A 21,636-nucleotide genomic window follows, 5' to 3' on the forward strand; every position below is an offset into this window, starting at 1 on the left:
CAGGGGCAATCACTGGACATTGTAAATCCTCCCAGGGCCCACTGGATGGAATGTGGGAGAGTATGGGCCATGATGTGGACCATTGACCATGAGGTGCTTACAGAGATGTACTTACCAAATGCAATGGATGTGTCATGATGATTGGAGTGAGTGTTGCTGGGGAGGGAGTGGTGGGGTGGGGGTGGTGGGGTTGAATGGGACCTCATATTTTTTTTAATGTAATATTTTTATAAAATCAATAAAAAATAAATTAATTAATTTTAAAAAAGAGGGAGGTTAGAAGAGGGGGTCAGAGGAGGGAGGTCAGAAGAGGGAGGCCAGAGGAGGGAGGTCAGAGGAGGGAAGTCAGAGGAGGGAGGTCAGAGGAGGGAGGTCAGGGGAGGGAGGCCAGAGGAGGGAGGTCAGATGGATCCAGCCAGCTCCACCGCGTGGGCCGAGCCGGGAGGGATGGGGCTGCCACTGTAGGACTGGGAGGGGCACGACTTACTGGTGGGCTCGCTGGTGGGCTGAGGTGGCTGGGGCAGGAGGCCCTGTGAAGAGCCCTGGGTACCTTGCCCGTGCAGGTGGCACGTGATCCTGCACGTGGATGAGCCACGCCGAGGGCAGGGGCCACCGGTAAGGGGCTGGCTGCGTTGGGCCACGCTGCACGAAGGCTCAGGGGCCAGCGCAAGGGGCAGGACGTGCTGGAGCGTCTTAAGAGAGGGCCCAGCCTGAATCTGCGGGCACCTCACAGCCGAGGGGTTTTAAAGAGCGCCCTGGCTGGCACGTGGAAAGTGGACCAGGGCCGAGGGACCCCGGGGACCCAGCTCCTGCAGCCGCTCGTGGAGGAGGCAGGCACGGCTGGGTCCGGAGAGCAGGATGGCTGCTGGAGGCTGTCACCCCGGGAAGAAGAAAAGGCCCCGCCCGCCCCGGATGCCACCCCAGCGTTGTCTCCCAGACTCCAACCCCCAGCAGCGGAGGCGACCCCGCTGGAACCAAGAGTGACTGACAAACTCGCAGCTCTGCGGGGCTTCTGCTGGGGGAGCAGGACTAGTTTGCCAAAGTGACTCTTCCCCTTTATTAAAACCCTTTATTAACTGCCATGCTAATATCCTCCCCCAAGACAGAGGAGAGAGGAGCCCCCAGCCCCCCTGGCAGGGGTCATGGAGGGTGCAGCAACCGCCACCCTCAGGATTCCCGGCAGGAGCGAGGGGCGCCCAGCTCGTGTGCCCGGGGAGTCCTCCAAGGTGCCAACGGCGCCCGGGACCCGGAGTGGGCGCGCAGGAGGAAACGCTGGCTGGGCAGGGGTCAGACCCTCCTGTCCTCGGTGGGAAACGCGGGTGCTGCGGCTGCCCCGCCCCTCGGCGTGGTGAAGACGGGGGTCCGCCTTCTTTGGCCGGGAGGCGCAGAGGGCAGCGTGAGGGCAAGGCAGGCCCCGGTGGCCACGAGGTGTGGCAGCGGAGTCCGCGGACCGAGCCCGGGGCCGTTCCCCCACCACCTGCGAGGCCACCTGCGAGGCCCGCGCTCACCGACACGGGCTCAGCGCGGGGCCCGGGACGTCGGAGGGGACCGGCCGCCTGACCTCCCCCGCGGGCGCCCCTCCCGCCTGCGGCTGCCGACTCCGCGGGTCCACACCGGCTGCCCACGCCCCCGCCGAGGCCTGGGTGGCTCCTGGGCGCCCTGGCCCCTAGTCCCGGTCTGGAAAACGAAGGCAGCGGCCGTGCACCTCGAGACGCAACCCAGGGCACTACCAGTCATGCCCGGGCACGCAGACCACGCGGTTGGCACTGCGCCTCGTGGCGAGAACCTGCTGGCGTTTTACTCAACAGAGAAGGCCCGGCCTGGAGACGCGCGCGCCCTGGAGCCCCCCACGCACTCTCCCGGGCCCCTTCCCACGTGCGCCCGCGCTTCCTGGGACACCCCTCCCACGTCTGCGCCCTGCGTTCCCTCCGACCCCCAGCCCCCACCCCCACCCCCGGCTCCGCCCACGCGCGCGCTCTGAGCCCCACTTCCCGGGGCTCCGCAGGCGGGTCCTGCGCGCTCCCCGGCCCTGGCGCGCCCCCTGGCGCCCGGCGGCCGCCCCTGCAGGCGGCTGGGCCAGGCCGGAGCGCGGTGCGCAGCGCCCTCGCGTGGACGCGCGTCGACACCGCCGCCTCGGGGCCGCGGCCGCTCCCGACGGAAGCTGACCGCGACTGGCCGGCGCGGACCAGGGAGGGAGCGCGCCGGCGCGGGCCGCCGTGAGCTCGAGGGCCCTAGAGGCTCGTGGGGCTGCGGTGGTTCTTTCCGTACGTGGCACAGCGGCATAGTCAGCGCCACCAGGCCTGGGCGGGGGACACCGCCCCGAGGACGCGCACGCGCCTCGCCGCAGCCCCTCCCGCTACCTGCCCTCGTGCGCGCGCACCCCGCTGAGAGGCTGGGTGGGGGGCGGTGTCACTGGGGCGGGAGCTCGGGGGCCTGCACCTATGCTCGCAGGACCTTGAGGAAGGGGGCGCGCTGGAGCGGGCAGGGGCTGGACCGCGGGCGATCTGCCGCCTGGATCGGCCTCCACCCAGAAAGTTTCACATGGTCCCTCCAGGCCACTGGGGGGTGGGGGGTGGGGGGCGTTCATGGGTCAAGGTAGACGGGACATTGTTAAACGTGTCCTTGGCTGGAGAGCGGACCCGCCCCCGAAGCAGCCGCTCTGGAGCCCCGGTGACGGCACTCTCCGGGACCCTCGAGCTCTGCGCCCCAGGGCGGAGGAGCTCTTTCTCCCCCGGCACCGCTTGGCAGGACTTACCTTCGGGGACTCCTGTCTCCCCAGCCCTCCCGTCACCGGGCCCGCTGATGACTACCTCCTCTCCCGGGCACAGGGCTTGACCCCCCGCCGAACCACTCACCCTGGGCCAGTGGCGTTGGCTGCTCCCTGAGCCTGCCCGGGGGAAGGCACCGTGACCCCCACTTGCCATGATGGTGGCATGAACGTGCCCGGGCGCCTGGGGAGCCGGCCTGGAGCGGCCAGCATCTGCTCAGCAACAGAAGGCGAACCGGTCCCAGGCCACCTCCCGCGCCAGCCCTCCACGGGCCACTCCTGCAGCCTCTCCTGGGGCGGACCCTCCACCGCACGCAGAGCAGCAGCTGTGAGGCCAACTCCGGAAGCAGGCACCAGGGCCAAATCCCAGCTCCACCAGGCCCGGGCCAGCCGTGGTGCTGGCCGTGTGACCGGGGGGCATTCGCTGTGCAAAAGCCTTGACTGGGGCACTAAGCTTGTGACCTGAGCAGTCTGTACCAGCCCTGTGCCTCAGTTTCCCCATCTGAAAAACGGGGTGATGTTAGTGCCTACCTCATGGTGTTTTGTGAGAAAGTGACTCTCGCACACCTTTGGAAGAGAACCCTGCACACCCCAGGCACCAAGCAAGTGTGAGCAGCAGTGGGTGGCAGAGGGCAAGACGGCCACGTGGCAGTGGGACCACGCACGGGGGCGTTCTCTAACGAGGGGTGTCTATAAACGTGTAAGACAAGATTCCTTGGGGGAGCAGTGGGAACCCAGTGATTCTTGAAAGGCCTCTCCAGGATGCGGGGCCCAGGCCACAGCCCACTCCCAGATCTCACCCTGGAAGGTGGGCCCCACTGGACAGGCGTTCAGGGCCCATGCCCACAAGTCAACACTGCTGCATCTTCAAATTCTTCATTTTACCTTTGCACTTGTGTTTTGTAACGAAGTCCAGCAGGACCAGGGCGTGGGTGTGGGCGTGGGGGGCAGGCAATATGGCCTCGGCACCTGTCCGCCCACTGCCTCCACGTGCCCAGCTTTCCAGCGCTTGACGCTCGATGACCAGGAGCAGAGCCCCAGGTACACGTGTTGCCTCCAGACTGTCTACACTGCCTGGCCAAGCACACAGCTGGCGCTGACAGCCCCCAGGGAACACTCACAGCGAATGCAGCAGAGGAGGTAGTGTTGGCAGAAGGGGCACATACCAAGGTGGCAAAAACACCTTCGTTTCGTGCAGTTTCTGCCATTCTGCTGAGAACAAAATACATAAGCTTGTACAAGCCTCAACACACCAACTGTCACCACAGGTTCTCCACACGTCCTCCAAGTGCAGCCACTGCGCTCAGGACCATCCTGGACGTGTCCTCCACTGTGGCTGCGCAGCAGCCAAGCCGGGCACGGGATGTGGCTGCAGCAGGGGACATGCTCCCCACTGGGCAGGGGCTCCAGCCTCTGGGGCAAACCCCTCAGCGGGAGGGGCCGGCACGGGAAGGGCGCCGCCTCCACTGCCGCCCAGAGCCCCGGAGCCTCCGTCCAGCCCAGGAGGGCGCATTCCCGGGGCCTCCAGGCTCCTGCTCTTTCATTACAACATGGCCCCCTCTTGGACGCACAAAACAGTGCAACAGCATCAAAAACTCTCTTAACTCCTACAGACACATTGGAATCCCTTCCTTCCTCCGTAGACTTCTCCCGGATCCCGGTCACAAGCCTGGATTCAAGCAGTCAGCTTTGTTCTGAGGGAGAACTAGCGTTTCTCGGGCAACGAGCTAGATGGGCGTCCACTCCTTGTCCCGAGGTCAGGGACGGAGGCCTGGCCTGGCCCACGAGGGAGGCAGCCCCGGCGACCCCTCCTGGGCCTCCTGTGGGACGTGGGTAACCTCCACGGGTAAAAGGTGACGTTTTCAGAAACAATGACAGACCCCTTGAGGGAGATGGGGCGACACAGGCCTTTCCGTCGGCATCTGAACGCGTCCTGGCACGTCGTTTCTAAAAAGCCACACTCCTGAAAGCCAGCAAGGAGGCCAGCTTGTTCAGCAGTGGCACACCATCAGCCCGAGGCTTCCCAACCGTCCCCCGCTGGTGCCACCCCCCTGGGGGTGCTGCCTGGGCGCGAGCGTGCACCCAGCCGGCGGCATAGCCTGAGGCTCGGGGGCAGAGGCCCTGCACAGGTCGACGCGGGCTCACCCAGCCTCCCTCCAGGGCCACGTGGCCTCGGGGGCCCCGGCAGCCACCACCAGCAGTCACGCGGCCTCATGGCCTGCAGATTCCTTTCCAGTGAGGCAGGGGATGCTGGAGCCAACCGCTTGGACGGTACTGCAGCTCCAACTCAGATACCACTTATTTCCATGACTAGAATGGAGTTTAAAAGTCATGAAGGTGGAATTACTATTTTTAGAAATGGTCTGGAGTTCAGCAGTATACAGAGGTGAGCAGGCGCCTGCAGCTGCGGCAGGGCAGGCCACCTGCGGCGAAGGCTCTCCCGGCGAGCAAGTCCTGGGAGCGGACACGGGCTTTTACTTCAGCACCCTTTGGCGGGAGGCCCGGGGGGCGAGGGAGAGGACTCGCCCTGAAGGGAACTCCAGCTCCACTCCCCAGCTGGGCCGAGCAAGGCGCTCTAGCTCCCCAAGCTCCTCGCCTGCAAACCGCAATTCCACGGCCCACTTTGCTCTTTCCCCTGGTTTTTTCTTTCCATTTTTTATTACAGACGAACAGCAAAGTGAAAACAAAACATCCTTTCTGTGGGTCCATTCCCCCTAGGTGGGTACAACTCCACAGGAACCCTGCCCGCACAGGGAAGCTTCCTCCAGGCTTGAACACACAAGCCACGTGCCTAACAGCTCGTCCCGTAGGCGGCCTTTCTGGTTCCTGGTGAACTGTTGCTTTCTGGAAGGGCACTCCTGACAAGGTGAAGCCTGACATTCCAGGGTAAAAGGCAAACAGAGTCATCGTGTCAGCTCCACTCCTCAAGAGCTCATTCCGATAGTGCCAGAACCGTCCTGGCATGCCTTTCCCCTCCCCACACACCCTTACCAGGCTGCCAATTCTCTCCACTCCACAAGACAGCCCAGCAGAAAGGCTGAGGTGGAAGACTGGCAGGGCTGGGTCACAAGCACGGGCCACCCAGCCCCAGCCCCACCCAGCGCCCCTGAGCTGAGGTGAGCACGGCCGCCCGGCGCCCCTGAGCTGAGGTGAGCACGGCCGCCCGGCGCCCCTGAGCTGAGGTGAGCACGGCCGCCCGGCGCCCCTGAGCTGAGGTGAGCATGGCCGCCCGGCGCCCCTGAGCTGAGGTGAGCACGGGCCGCCCAGCCCCAGCCCCGCCCAGCGCCCCTGAGCTGAGGTGAGCACAGGTCACCCGGCCCCAGCCCCGCCCAGCGCCCCTGAGCTGAGGTGAGCACGGCCGCCCGGCCCCAGCCCCGCCCAGCGCCCCTGAGCTGAGGTGAGCACAGGTCACCCTGCCCCAGCGCCCGCCCAGCACCCCTGAGCTGAGGTGAGCACGGCCACCCAGCACCCCTGAGCTGAGGTGAGCACGGGCCACCCGGCCCCAGCCCCAGCCCCGCCCAGCGCCCCTGAGCTGAGGTGAGCACGGGCCACCCGGCCCCAGCCCCAGCCCCGCCCAGCGCCCCTGAGCTGAGGTGAGCACGGGCCACCCGGCCCCAGCCCCGCCCAGCGCCCCTGAGCTGAGGTGAGCACAGGTCACCCGGCCCCAGCCCCGCCCAGCGCCCCTGAGCTGAGGTGAGCACAGGTCACCCGGCCCCAGCCCCGCCCAGCGCCCCTGAGCTGAGGTGAGCACAGGTCACCCGGCCCCAGCCCCGCCCAGCGCCCCTGAGCTGAGGTGAGAACAGGCCGCCCGGCCCCAGCCCCGCCCAGCGCCCCTGAGCTGAGGTGAGCACAGGTCACCCGGCCCCAGCCCCGCCCAGCGCCCCTGAGCTGAGGTGAGCACGGGCCACCCGGCCCCAGCCCCGCCCAGCGCCCCTGAGCTGAGGTGAGCACAGGTCACCCAGCCCCAGCCCCGCCCAGCGCCCCTGAGCTGAGGTGAGCACGGGCCACCCGGCCCCAGCCCCGCCCAGCGCCCCTGAGCTGAGGTGAGCACAGGTCACCCGGCCCCAGCCCCGCCCAGCGCCCCTGAGCTGAGGTGAGCACGGCCGCCCGGCCCCCAGCCCCGCCCAGCGCCCCTGAGCTGAGGTGAGCACAGGCCGCCCAGCCCCAGCCCCACCCAGCGCCCCTGAGCTGAGGTGAGCACGGCCGCCCGGCCCCAGCCCCGCCCAGCGCCCCTGAGCTGAGGTGAGCACAGGTCACCCGGCCCCAGCCCCGCCCAGCGCCCCTGAGCTGAGGTGAGCACGGGCCACCCGGCCCCAGCCCCAGCCCCGCCCAGCGCCCCTGAGCTGAGGTGAGCACGGCCACCCAGCCCCAGCCCCACCCAGCGCCCCTGAGCTGAGCTGAGCACAGGTCACCCGGCCCCAGCCCCGCCCAGCGCCCCTGAGCTGAGGTGAGCACAGGTCACCCGGCCCCAGCCCCGCCCAGCGCCCCTGAGCTGAGGTGAGCACAGGTCACCCGGCCCCAGCCCCGCCCAGCGCCCCTGAGCTGAGGTGAGAACAGGCCGCCCGGCCCCAGCCCCGCCCAGCGCCCCTGAGCTGAGGTGAGCACAGGTCACCCGGCCCCAGCCCCGCCCAGCGCCCCTGAGCTGAGGTGAGCACGGGCCACCCGGCCCCAGCCCCGCCCAGCGCCCCTGAGCTGAGGTGAGCACAGGTCACCCGGCCCCAGCCCCGCCCAGCGCCCCTGAGCTGAGGTGAGCACGGCCGCCCGGCGCCCCTGAGCTGAGCTGAGCACAGGCCGCCCAGCCCCAGCCCCACCCAGCGCCCCTGAGCTGAGGTGAGCACGGGCCACCCGGCCCCAGCCCCGCCCAGCGCCCCTGAGCTGAGGTGAGCACAGCCGCCCGGCCCCAGCCCCGCCCAGCGCCCCTGAGCTGAGGTGAGCACAGCCGCCCGGCCCCAGCCCCGCCCAGCGCCCCTGAGCTGAGGTGAGCACAGGTCACCCGGCCCCAGCCCCGCCCAGCGCCCCTGAGCTGAGGTGAGCACAGGTCACCCCGCCCCAGCGCCCGCCCAGCGCCCCTGAGCTGAGGTGAGCACAGGTCACCCGGCCCCAGCCCCGCCCAGCGCCCCTGAGCTGAGGTGAGCACGGCCGCCCGGCCCCAGCCCCGCCCAGCGCCCCTGAGCTGAGGTGAGCACAGGTCACCCGGCCCCAGCCCCGCCCAGCGCCCCTGAGCTGAGGTGAGCACAGGTCACCCCCGCCCCAGCGCCCCGCCCAGCGCCCCTGAGCTGAGGTGAGCACAGGTCACCCGGCCCCAGCCCCGCCCAGCGCCCCTGAGCTGAGGTGAGCACAGGTCACCCGGCCCCAGCCCCGCCCAGCGCCCCTGAGCTGAGGTGAGCACAGGTCACCCGGCCCCAGCCCCGCCCAGCGCCCCTGAGCTGAGGTGACACGGGCCACCCAGCCCCAGTGCCCGCCCAGCGCCCCTGAGCTGAGGTGAGCACGGCCGCCCGGCCCCAGTGCCCGCCCAGCACCCCTGAGCTGAGGTGAGCACAGGCCACCCGGCCCCAGCGCCCCGCCCAGCGCCCCTGAGCTGAGGTGAGCACGGCCGCCCGGCCCCAGCGCCCACTGCCAGCCGTCTCTGAACCAAGATGCAGCTCAGCTCCACTATCCAGACATGGAGCAGCCCTACACACTGCATTTACCCTACACACTGCATTTACATGGAAGGGAGCTCTCACTGCAAATGCCCAGCAAATTGTCAGACTTGGGGCAACACTCATATATGACAAATCACTGCCTGTCCTTGTGAAATGCACATATTTCAAACCTAGATTCCAATTTTGTCTCCAGAATTTGTGGATCAGATTTCAATTTTGACAAAATGTTACTAAAAAAGCAGGCCCAGTTAAAAACATTTTTGCAAACTCTCAGTTTTAGAAAATGCTATATTGTCTGTGGAATCTGAAGTTCAGTTGGGCCCAAGATTCACTTACCTTATTTCCTAAAGCATACCTAATAAAATCGAATCACAAATGGCTATCCATCGGTTTGCGGGAGCAGGATCTCTTGACTTTCCCAATGTCTAGAAGGAAACATCTGTAAAACAGAAATTTGCTCCACTGTCACCCCAACTTCCTGGAGTCAGTGGAACCAACAACTATCAGAACTTACGAAAGAATGAACTCACGCAGGACAGGGGCGCCACTCCCCCAAAACAGCCCGACACCAGCCTTGATGCTCATCAGAGGACACTGCTGAGGTCCTGTAACATGCAAGAGTCAACCGAAGGTGGGCTTAAGGTCCTCCTAAAAGCAGCCACATTCCATTATCAGAGAAACATGTGGCCAGAAGAGTATTTCCCAAATTGTGAGGAGCCAAAATAATTTTAGCTAACATGTAAATAAGCACTGATGTTAATAAGTTCTATGTCCTGTTTATCTGAGTGTGCATTAGAAAGAAAAAACAACCAGCATATCTAAACTGCCATAGCAAAGATATTCTTATTTAAGATAAAATGAAGTTAAAAGGTTGCCTTACTATAATAGGACAGTCGGCACTTGTGGATAAAGCAAAAAGTAGTGAAAGGCCTATCAAATCATTTAAGTTTGGGATAAAGTACTCTAGTAAATTTATAGACTCCTCGCCCATGATCACACACATCCCTGAAACCTCTGGCTTAATGACATCATAGTTAGAATGCCTGTTTTAGTTTGCTAAGCTGCTCAAAGCAGATACCATAAAATGGGTTACCTTTTAATAATGGAAATTTATGAGCTGACAGTAGAGGCTGTGAGAACGTACAAATCAAGGCATTATCAGGCGATGCCTTCTTCTCAAAGACCAGCTGCCGGCAATCTTGGACTCCACTCTCATGTGGCAAGGCACATGGCAGCACATGCTGGTCTTTTTTTCCAGGTTTCATTGCTTTCAGCTTCTTGCTTCCGTGCTTTTCTCCCTCTGTACTCACCTGATTTATAAGGTCTCCAATAAAAGGCTTAAGACTCTCCCTGGGCTACACTTTAACTGAAGTAACCTAATCAAAAGATTCTACTTAGGACAGGTTTACACCCACAGGAATGGACTAGCTTTCTGGGATATATCATTCTCAAACCATCACAATGCCATTACCACTTGCATTTTTAAATTTTGCTTATGCAATGATTTCCACTTTAAATGAAGGAAAAAAGAAGTCCTCCTGGACCAATGCCCCAAAGAGCCCCATTTAAGAACACATAGTGGGCAAGAAAATCCACCACGACAGGTTCTCGTAACTCCTAGCAAGAAGCCAGGAGGCCACGCTGGCCTCCACGGTCTTGTGCAGCCTGCCTGATGCTAGTGCACACCCGAAGCCATGACACTGAAGGGGGGCTATGGGGGCAAACCCGTGGGAACAATCCGCACTGCCTCCTCTCTTCCCTTTACTCACTTTTGTGAGCCTCGTCCACCTAGACAAGAGGCTGGGTAATCTATGAGCACACCCGGGCCACAGGTACCAAGATGGCCGAGAGCCACCCTGCTCAGAGCAGGCCCACAGAAGCCTAACAGAGCAGCCAGTCATTCAACAGGGTTTCAATCTGGGATCAAAAATACTGTCAAAATGTCCAGGGACCTCAGGATGTTCTCGATCTGTCTGAAGGGCCGACTCACTCTCTGTCGTTCCCACGATTAGAATAAGCCGTGATGCTGGGAACTAAGCGCAGCACCTCTCCACCCAAGGTCTTCGCTCCCATTCTGCTGGATGCCATGGAAAAAGCCTTGCTGTGACACACGGAATCATCTGCCACTAAAATGTTTCCTGGTAGTGGAAATACACCATTAGTGCTTTCTGAACTGAGTCTCTGAATTTGCAGATATTGTATATAGCCTTTGCGGCTCCACCACTCCCAAGTTCAGTGATGTGTAGGTGAATTTTTTTCCAAAGCTGTAAAGAGCTCTTTCAGCCAGTGGGGGGAGCCAGTGGGTTGGCATCGGAATTACTCTAAGAGGCGTGCTGTGCAGACTCCATCCTTTAGAGTTCTCCCTCCATTTTCTGAACTGTCTAGTTCTTAATTGCTACAAGATGCCCACATATTATGAAGAAGAGATTTAAAGTCGGTTAATTGCAGTAACTATATGTTTAACATCATGGAAAGACACGTTTGTGTTTTTAATACAACTTTTAATTGAATTTGAAGATGTTTATTGCATTCTATTTTTGGTGGAAAAAACATACATTTAGCACAACCTTGTGAAGTACACAAAGCATAACTGGGTAAAAAGCAGTTTTCGACTCCTAGTCCATTTCTGAGGACTAAATCATGAACTGCTCCCACCATAATTCAGTACTTTTCTTGCAACAGTTGGGAACCAAGCTTAACATTTATTAGTTTTCTCCTCGCAGTATAGGCAGCAATTCACCATTTTCTTTCAGTTCCTAAAAAAAAAAAAAACACAATATCATGTATATGTAATGCATATATACACATACCTGTATGTATGCATATGTACACATACATACATATATATATATAAAATAAAAACATCTAAACAATCTAAATCTGAGAACCAAAAGAAACACCTTACTGAATTAAAACCCCAGCTACCAAAATTAGGCCACAAAAACTGAGTACCCTACCAGATTACAAAATTAAAGTTAAAAAAAAAAAAATCTAAAATCAGTAATGTTTAGCATGAGCAAACAAAGCAATTGGATCAAAACATAGCAATTGGATCAAAAGCTCTCTTTTTACTAGAGCAATGGATAGGAAAAAAAGTGATATGCAAAAACAAAAGGGTGCGGAAAGAAGCCGCATGACACTGAAGTCCCCTCTACGCCAAGGCACAGGCTCCACCGTTTCACCCCACGCCAGCCGTCTCCGCCTCCGGGAAAGCCACAGTGCAGTAATTCAGAGACAGAGAGGAGGCACCCAGAGAGCATCAGCAGGTGAGTCACCTGTAGACCAGGCTTTACATTCTATGCTTGGTTTCTAGATCGAAAATTTGGAGTATGGGCATCGAGTTAAAAATATAGTAACAAAGGACAAAGAAACTTTTCTTGTTTAAAATAAACATTTATTTGATGTAGCATCTTAGGTTATCAATAAGCAGCATAAATATCAATTGATAAAACCACTAAGAGCTATGACTTGGGGCCTGCTCCTACCTACGGGGAGTGGACATCCTACTGGACCTGTCCAAGTAGGCGCTTCAGCAGGCAGAAGGCCACACTGCTCCATGCAGAGGGTGGCGGCCTCAGGGAGTCTGAACCCTGGCTTACTGGCTACAGTATCACAACCAACTCACCTAATTCCCTGTGTCTCACGCTGAATGAGAGCAAGTGTGATTACTTAGGCTTCCGGGAGGATCACACCAGGGGACATATGCAAAACACCAAAGCAGTGTGCCTGGCACGCTTTACCTGCTTACCAGACAACAGTTATCATCACCATTGCCACCGTTCACGTGAGCCAGCAGCAGTTCGAACACCAACCTGATCCGAGTAAAGTGGTCTAAATCTCGACACAAGCTGCCCTGAGTCGAACACCAGTAGCACCGCACCCCTTAGAGGTCAGATCGGCTCCCGGGGCGCCCAGCAGCAGTTTTTTCTCAGAAGGTTAGACTGACTGGGTCACTGAGAGCCTGAGCAAGTCCTTCATTTATTCAATCACTCATTCAACGACAGCAGTGCCTGATGCCCCTACAGCGGTCAGCCAAAACAAGCCCATCCGGAACCTAACTGATGTTAACTGAGCTAACAAGTAACTGACCAAATGGCCACGTAAGAACTAGTCCATTTATCTCCACAAGGAAAAACGGTAACTACAGTTCACACAGCTCCAAATGTGAATGTTCTGGGAGATCAACATAAAAAAGTCACAGAACACATTTAGACACCTAAAATAAGTTACCTACTTATTTTGAGAATTAAATGAGATTTTGTGATTCTCTCTTCCAAAGAGCTGCCAGTGGCTGAGGCCCAGGCTATATAAAGCACTCAGACTACTGGCGCTGGAGTACTTGAGGTGTGACTGTGCCTGACAAAAGTAAGAAAAATATATAAAATAACAAACACACATCTATTTTTGTTGTTTCAGAGTTACCCTAAAGCTACTATGTGAAGCCTTGTTTTCCTCCAGGAAGGAAACAGATTAGGAAGGAAAATGCCTCGCTGGCGGTTCAAGAAGACGGATGTCAAACCCGGCCCTTGGCAGGCCACACCTGCAGATGCGGCCGCAGGACGGAGCAGCCTCAGCAGGACAAGGAGCAGGCCAAAGAAGCAACGGCACCGACGACAGCTAGAGGCCCTTCACTCGACAAATGTGGAGCTACCACCTTTTATTTTACAACACACCTACAAGAAGGACTACTTGCTACTTGCTTTCCATTAAACAAGTCAGAGGCTGGCCTCAGAGAAACAACTCTGCCCGCCAGGCAGGAGTCCTCAAAGCAGGCACGCAGGGAATGCACGGCCAGCCGCCCCTGGCCCCTGTCCACCCCACTCCCATCCTCAACACCTCCCGGTGCAGGTGGGTCGGGGCAGCAGCAGGCCGGGGTAGAGCAGCAGGTTGAGGCATTAAAGCCATAATACTCCCTTCTTTATAATACTCCCTTCTGCTGTTTTGGGCTCACCAATTGCGCCATGAAGCAAACAGGTACTACCAGGTGGCGCTGCCTTAAGTTCTAGACTCTAAATCCAGTAAGAAAAGTCATGTCCATTTAAAGCTCAAGGAGCGCTTACTGCAGACAAACGAAAGATGTAAATAAAAGCCATGCATTCATCCATGCACCCATCCAACAAATATGGAAAGCAAAAAGGCTCTAAAGGTGTAAATGAAATGGTGCTTTCTAAATGTGCTTACGATCTAACAGCATTAAGAGAATATTATTATCTGTGAACCAAAGAGGAGCCTGGAGATGATCTAATCTAATCCCTGTGCTTTCCAGAGACTAAGGCCCTGAGGGCAGGAGCAGTGGCCTCAGCACTGGGTCCCTGGGTTCCCCACTGGGCCTAAGGCTGCTTCCTGCCACCACCACCATCTGTAACCACAGGGTAGCGCTGCACGGCGAGCAAAACAAAACAGCGCGGGAGCTTCAGGTGCAGGAGCATTTCTGGCTGGAAGAATCTCTAATTTATAAACGATTGGGCTGTGAAAAACACAAAATACATTTAAATATAGAAAAATGAAATCCAAAGCAGAGGGGACAGGGTGAAAAAAAGCTAGAAAGACAGGAAAACATGGAAGAATTCTAAAGCATTTAGTACAATGTGAGTAAAATTAAAATTTGGGATTATTTTTGGCCATAGCCTAAAATGCTTTGAATGCAAAATCAAAATCAGAGTTTGGACTTTAACTAGCAGTCCATCAGGGGCGGAAGGGGTTTTTGAGATGGACCCAGAGGGGCAGAGACAGTGAGGGGGGGTTATTTGACTGGTCCAGGTAAGAGGCAAGGACAGTCTGATGTGGCTGTGGATACACGTGACACTTACATGGGTGCCAAGGAAAATGCCACCTGCAAAGAACTTGAGTTTTGACAAAAACAAAACCACCATCATTCAAGAACAATAAGAATTGCAAGCTATCATGGAAGTAGACACAGTAATTCTGATTTAGAAGCAAATGGAAGTGAGGTCAGAGGGGAAAGAGGAGTCAAGACAATCCCAAAGCTTCCAATCAGTATGAAATTCTAGTTGTAAAGTGTACCCAGGTTTCTACTTCTTTCACACACACAATGAACTCTGACGTTACCTTGACAATATCCAGTCCTCCAATGAGCTCCCCTTTCACATACAGCTGTGGATATGTTGGCCAATTTGAGTACGATTTTAATCCTTGCCGAACCTAAGTGAACAATACGAAGCCTGAAATCTTCATACCAGACCCAAATGTTAAAGCTAAGACAAAGGACAAAACATAAAACAAGGAACTTACTTCTTCATCCTCCAATATATCAAATGTCTCGTACTCAACACTGCAAAAAGGAGAAAACATTTTAACAGGAAATACAGTTTCAAACAAAAATTGTGCAGCCTACTGGTTTTTTTTTTAAATAGTCAAGAAAAGTAAACAACATTTCATAGCTAACAAAATTTACTGTAGAGAAATGTAAAGAATTTTACTGCTTAATCTGTCAGGTACCACGCAGATTCAGTCAATCCAAGATAGAAATGCATCAGGATTTTTCTCTGGACAACACTGGGTTAGACCAGTGCTCAGCTGCTTAAAGGGCCAGAGTCACCACTTCAGGCTCTGCAGGCCAGCCGGTGTCTGCTGCAGGGATTCGCTCTGCTGTGGCCGCAAAGCTGCCAGACACTGTGCACAAACGAGGACAGGTGTGACTGTGCGCAGGGAAAGCTTGATCTACAAAGCAGGTAGACTCATGCTCGCCATCACGTGACCTTGTAATGAGCATGCCCACCACTTCCAGCCCCTGCCTCGTCTAAAGGAAGCTGCATCAGGAGGCGGGTGAGACCCTCTGCCACTGCCCAGGCGCCAAGGCTGGTGAGAGGCTGGGAGGAGCTGACCTGCCAGGACAATGAGGCTGCCTCCTGACTGCTCTCACAGAGACCTGATCTCCACACTTAGAAAGTGTGTTTTGCAAGGTACTGGCTATTTGTAACATCAGAAGACCAGTAGAAATCTTGCAAGTTCCAGCCATGCATAAGTGAAAGCTTACAGCATGGAAATCTGGCCACATCTACTCAAAGATGGTCTGAGAATTAGTATGAATGTATGACCAAGTGCCTGAAGGGTGGCTGTGGATATGTGCACGGTCTCCACGGATGGCCAAAGAAATGCCACCTGCAAAGAACTTGAGTTTCCATTAAAACAAAACCACCTCCATGGGAAGCCCTGTGTGTTGAGTAAACAACAAGCTCCCAAGGAAACAATGTAACTGTCCAGAGTGCAGTAAACAGTCAAGAAAATGAGGTCAATTAGCAGCAAATAACAAAGGGGAATGCCTGAAAGAAGAGCAAAAAAAAGATGAAGAAAATGGACCGAAAGGAATAAGTCTTCCCCTGCAAGTTAAACCAAAGGGGCAGATGTCCTCATCTGAACGCGGCAGTAACAAAAATATGATACAGACATAAGGGGCCTGAGAGTTCTCAGCCCCAGTGGATGTAGATACACAGAGGCCTAACAGCTGGTGTATCTCCTAATAGTTATTTTGAAAGGGCAACTTTCACACCCGAAAGCACACTGGCACTTAGCCCCTCAGTGCTTATTTCTTTTGGCTAGTGAAGGAAAAGGTAAGTGAAAGAATGAAGGAGAAAGAATAAAACACCAGAAGCTTTCCCCACATACTTGGGACTCCCAGCAAGATGATGTTCTTTCAAGTTAAGGGGCCTCAGAGGTTCCCGTTGGCCTGGCCAGTCCACTGTGGCCACCCTCTCATGGAGCCAGTGATCTTTACCAAGTCTAGAGCAGGGAGGTTACTGTCTCCCAAAGAAGCCCCCCTGCTCTGGGGTAACTGGTACTTCCAATCCCATCAACATCAGAGAGACAGAACAGAAAGCAAAGGCATGGAGGCATCCCACCACACAAGCTCCAATGTGCCCAGTTCCCTCGGCTCAGAAGCCAGCCTGGCCACACCCCTCACGACGAGCCACTGCCAGGCGGAGGAACTGAGCGTGTTTGACTCTGTAGGTGCAGCAGAGAGAAGACAAAGAAAGAGGCCATTAAAAGAGATGACAAGTCAGCCGCCCTCTACCCCACCCCACAGGAACAGCCTAAATCAGAGGGGAAGGGAGCAAGCACAAGGCATAACTGCAAGAAACTGACAGTGCTCTCGCCTACAAAACGGCCCAAAGGTTTGAGGAAGTTAACTATTTTTCTTTGCATGTCCCTCAAGTTGTATACCTCCAGTGCTACTACTACCCTGCCTGAGCATGTGAACATTTTGATGAAGTCTGCTTTCCCTGTAACTTCTCACGCTGGCTCATTTCTTTAAAGCTACACACTATAACTTTAGAAAGAAGCCATTGTGGTTCAGCCCCAATGAAGATGATGCAGCAAGATGCTCTAGGGCTCCATCCCCACAAAAAAGCTCTGAACAACCAGCAAAAACTGGCAATAACACCTTTCTCAAAGCTCCTGGGAACAGTTTTAAGGCTGAAGTAGCTGGCCCAAGTGCCAAATCAAGAACAAAGCTCCTCAGAAGTAGAAGGATCTGGGGGTGCCCTGGCGGGCACTTCCTCTAACCCCCACCAGTTCAGCGCTGGGTGACCCCAGGCACGTACTGGGAGCGTGCACATCTGGCCCAAGCCATCTGGTGGTGGCCTGAGGGACTCGCCCACCCAGAACGTGGCCTGCACATGGAAGCCGGCTCACCGAGCGCCCACCGAGGGCCCACCGAGCACTGCTGGTGAGCAGGGGCAGGGACTACTGGCTGGAGGATGTGACGTGCAGTGCCCAGGATACACGATATAACGGTTCCCTAGGGCAGAGGGAACATCTGGAACCATGTAAATGGGGAAATTTCTAGCACCCACAGTATATGTGCAAGGTAAGATGCATATGCAGAAAGGATGGGGCAGATTTGGCCTCAAGCTATTTTTCAATCAGCAAAGACTGCAGACAGGCGGGGTTTTTTCCCCTTTATGTTTTTTTAATTTTTTGGTTTTGGTTTTTTTGTTTGTTGTTAGCTCTTGACATTCAAGGAAAGCACTGCCTCAACACTAGCTAGACACAATCTTTTTTTTGGGGGGGTGGGGCAGGGAGGTACCAGGAATTGAACCCAGGACCCCCTACATGGGAAGCAGGTGCTCAACAACTGAGCCACATCTGCTCCCCTAGACACAATCTTAAGGAACTGAAGCCTCAGAGTCTAAATCCCAGCAATAACACATTAAAATACCAAAATGTCCAGTTTTCAAAAGATTATAAAACTTATAAAGTAAGAGGAAGAGATGGCCATGCAAAAGATAAGACTCAAGATTTAAAAACCACCAATGAGGGAAATGGATGTGGCTCAACCAACTGGGCTCTCGTCTACCAAATAGGAGGTCCAGGGTTCCATGCCCAGGGCCTCCTGGTGAGGGCAAGCTGGCCCACGCAGAGTGCCGGCCCATGCGGGAATGTGGCCCCATGCAGGAGAGCTGACCGACACCAAGAGCTGGCACAGCAAGACGACGCAACAAGAGACACAGAGGAAAGAAAATAAGACAGAGTTCAGGTGGTGCAAGAGAATAATCGCCTCTCTCCCATTCTGGAAGGTCCCAGGATCAGTTCCCAGAGCCACCTAATGAGAATACAACAGACACAGAAGAACACACAGCGAATGGACAGAGAGCAGACAGCTGGGGGAATGGAGGGGGGGGCAGGGAGAAATAAATAAAAATCAATCTTTAAAAAGAAAAAACCACCAATGAGAAGGATCAGACCTGGGATATACCAGAAATCACTTTTAAAAAGTGGTCCTAAATAGGCTCAGCGTTCAAGGGAAACAATAGGTGAACACAAAGAGAATATCAACAGATAGATGGAAATTATAAAAAGGATCCAAGCAGAGCTGAAGCCCACAGTAACAAATTTAAAATTTCCAAGAGGGGTTCAACAGCAGACTGGATCTGGCAGAAGAATCAGAGAACTTGACGCCAACGTGCTGGTCATCATCCAGTCTGAGGAGGAGAAAGCATGAAGAGTGAACAGGGCCTGAGACACCTGTGGCACACCACCCAGCATGCCAGTGCACTCCAAACACACTCAGCAGTGCCACCTAAGCCCAATGAGACCCACACCGCGGCACACCATAATTAACCTGGCAAATGGAAAAGAAGGGGGAGAATTCTGGAAATCACAAGAGAGAAGCAACTTGGGACATACAACAGAGCTTCAATAAGATTAAATACCAATTCTCACTGGAAACCATGGAGGTAGGAAGAGAGTAGGATGCTACATTTACAGTGCCAAGAGGAAAAACCTACAAACCAAGAATTCTACACCTAACAAAACTGCCCTTCAGAAATGAATGAGAGGCGAAGTGGATGTGGCTCAAGTAGTTGGGCACCCACCTACCACATGGGAGGTCCCGTGTTCAGTTCCCAGTGCCCCTAAAGAAGACAAGCAAGACAGAGAGCTAAAGCGACATGCTGGCACAACGAGCTGATGCAACCAGGTGATTCAACAAGGAGACACAAGGAGGAAACATGAGAGACACAACAAGCAGGGAGCAAATGTGGCTCAAGCAACTGGGCACCTCCCTCCCATGTGGGAGGTCCTGGATTTGGTTCCCAGTGTCTCCTAAAAAGAAGAAGAGCAGACACAGAGAGCATACAAATAGACACCGGTAGCAGACAGCAAGCACAAACAACGAGGTGGGGGGAGAAGTAAATAAAACAAATCTTAAAAAAAAAAAAAAAAAAGTGAGAGATTAGGGCATTCCAGATAAACAAAAGCTGAGGAAGTTTGTCACCACTAGACTGGCCCTACAAGAGATGGTAAATAGAGTCCTGCAGGTTGAAAGGAAAGGGTAATAGACAATATAACAAAGCCACATGAAAATACAAAGATCTCTAGTGAGGGTAGCAACAGGAGTAAATAGAAATGCCAGTACTATTGTATTTTGGGTTTGAAACTCTACTTTTTACTCCCTACAGGGTCAAAATGCAGGTGCATAAAAACCAATGATAGGGAAGCGGATTTGGCTCCTCTGATAGAGCATACATCTACCATATGGGAGGCCCAGGGCCTCCTGACCCATGTGGTGAGCTGGACCGCACAGTGCTGATGTGCGCAAGGACTGCTGTGCCATGCAGAGGTGTCCCCTGCGTAGGGGAGCCCCACACGCAAGGATGTGCCCTCACAAGGAGAGCTGCCCCACACAAAAAAAAGCGCAGCCTGCCTAGGAGTCGTGCCACACACAGAGAGCTGACGCAGCAAGATGACACAACAAAAGAGACACAACAAAAGAGATTCCCAGTGCTGCTGACAAGAATGCAAGTGGACACAGAAGAACACACAGCAAATGGACAGAGAGAGCAGACAACGGGGGGCGGGAGGGGAAGGGAGAGAATTAAATAAAAAATAAATCTTAAAAAAAAAACAACCTGATAAATTAGTGGTTTTGGATGCATAATATGTAAAGATGAAATTTGTGACAAGAATTTCATAAATGTGGGGGACAGAGGGATATAGAACAGTTTGTGTATACTATTGAAATTGGTACCAGACAAGGGGAAACGGATGTAGTGCCATGGTTGAGCGCCTCCTTTCCATGTACGAGGTCCTGGGTTCAATGCCCAGTGCCTCCTTAAAAAAAAAATTGTTACAGATTTAGAATTTTAAATTTAAGCACCCTTGTAATAATTACAAAGAAAATATCAGAGAATATGCATGCTCATAGAGACAGAAATAAAAGTATAGGTTACCAGGAGCAGGGGAAAGGCAGAATGGGAATTTAATGTATAACAGGTGTAGGGTTTCTGTCTGGGGAGACAGGAAAGTTTTAGTAATGGAAGGTGGTAAGGGACCACAATATTGTGAATGTGATTAATACCACTGAATGGTGTGCTTGGGAGTGGTTGAGATGGGAAAGTTTATGTTGTGTATACATACCTACAATTTAAAAAGAAAGAACAAACAATTGAAGAGACAATGTTAATTAAATGCAGCACATGATCCTAGACAGGACATAAAGCAAGGGAGGAGAAAGGGTTCAAAGGGACATTATAGGGATATATGAAAAAACTGGAATATAGACTGTAGGCTTTTTATCAACGTTAAATATCTCGAACTTGATAATTACACTTAAGGTGGTTACATAAGAGAATATCCTTGTTCTTAGGAAATGTACATTAAGTGTTCAAGGAGCGTGATGTGTATATCTACACTCCAATGATCAGAAAATGGAGTGATAAATAGAAGGATGGATGAGAGATGGAATGATACAGCAAATTATGGCACAATGTTAAAAATAGCAGATCTGGGTATCTGGGGGGTAGGGGTAGTTGGGAGTTCTCTGCATAGGTTTGTATGACTTTTGTACTGTAAAGAGGCAAAAACATATGATGAACCCTACAGAACATGTTCTAAATATCTCCAAATAAATGGATTGGTTTTTAACCACAAAAATCCATCATAATTTTCTGACCTAGCAGGTTCATCACTGAGCAGATCAAAAGCAGGTACAATGGAATTTAATCCACTCTACTTTTCAGACCTTATAGTAAGTGCCCTATCAATTTCATGTATTCCTTCAGAACAAACAAAAAAATTTTTTTAAATAGTAATCTATATAACACACTCTCCCTGAAATATCTTATACGCATGGTAAAACTTCATTACTAACTTTCCTCCGGGAGAGAAGATGAACAGTCATTTCAAATGTTGTCTAAGAAACTCCTTTAATTTACTAATAGGTTGACACTGGTTTAGTCTAAGTTAAAGCATAGAGAATCATTATAGCAAAAACAAAGCTAGACAGATTATACATGGGTGATAGATATAAATAAATATATAAAGTAATATACATATAACTGAAAAGCTTCAGTGGCAGAATTGAAAAGTTGGGATTTTTAAAATACATATTTGAACATAATATTTACATACTCAGTACTATTTAGTATCTCCAGAATTTGTTTGCTGAATCCACATTTTGCTTCCTAAATTAAAGGAAAAAAAGATGTACTGTTAAGTGATTCAAATACCATATCTATACTCTGCTTAACCGATATGGATAATTATTATAATCAAATTTCTGGTCCCAACAAAACTTTTACTCCCATTTTTTATCTGTACATTATTACATTACAAAATTTTTTTGGAGGTTATGGAAATCTTATGCTTTCTTCCCAGGCCAAAGAACCCCAAATCCCAGCAGTCTTGTAGAAAAGATCTGGTACATGAACATTTTAGTAGCTCTAATAATACTATTTCCAAAATGTATGACTATTTCCTGGGAAA

At 53.6% G+C, this 21,636-nt stretch overlaps 1 protein-coding gene across 1 annotated transcript in view; it reads right to left on the reverse strand.

Annotated features, from left to right (window-relative positions):
* Positions 1-10,892: 10,892 nt before the first annotated feature.
* The window catches only part of GLRX3 (glutaredoxin 3), a 36,342-nt gene continuing 25,598 nt past the window's right edge, over positions 10,893-21,636 (reverse strand). Inside the window, exons 8-11 of the mRNA XM_004458694.3 lie at positions 21,283-21,335; positions 14,665-14,704; positions 14,482-14,574; positions 10,893-11,168 (exon numbers count right to left, since the gene is read on the reverse strand). Coding sequence (XP_004458751.2) covers positions 11,118-11,168; positions 14,482-14,574; positions 14,665-14,704; positions 21,283-21,335 — 237 coding nt within the window. The 3' untranslated portion in view covers positions 10,893-11,117. The remainder of the gene's footprint in view (positions 11,169-14,481; positions 14,575-14,664; positions 14,705-21,282; positions 21,336-21,636) is intronic.

The sequence above is a fragment of the Dasypus novemcinctus genome, chromosome 6, assembly GCF_030445035.2.
Source record: "Dasypus novemcinctus isolate mDasNov1 chromosome 6, mDasNov1.1.hap2, whole genome shotgun sequence".
NCBI lineage: Eukaryota > Metazoa > Chordata > Mammalia > Cingulata > Dasypodidae > Dasypus > Dasypus novemcinctus.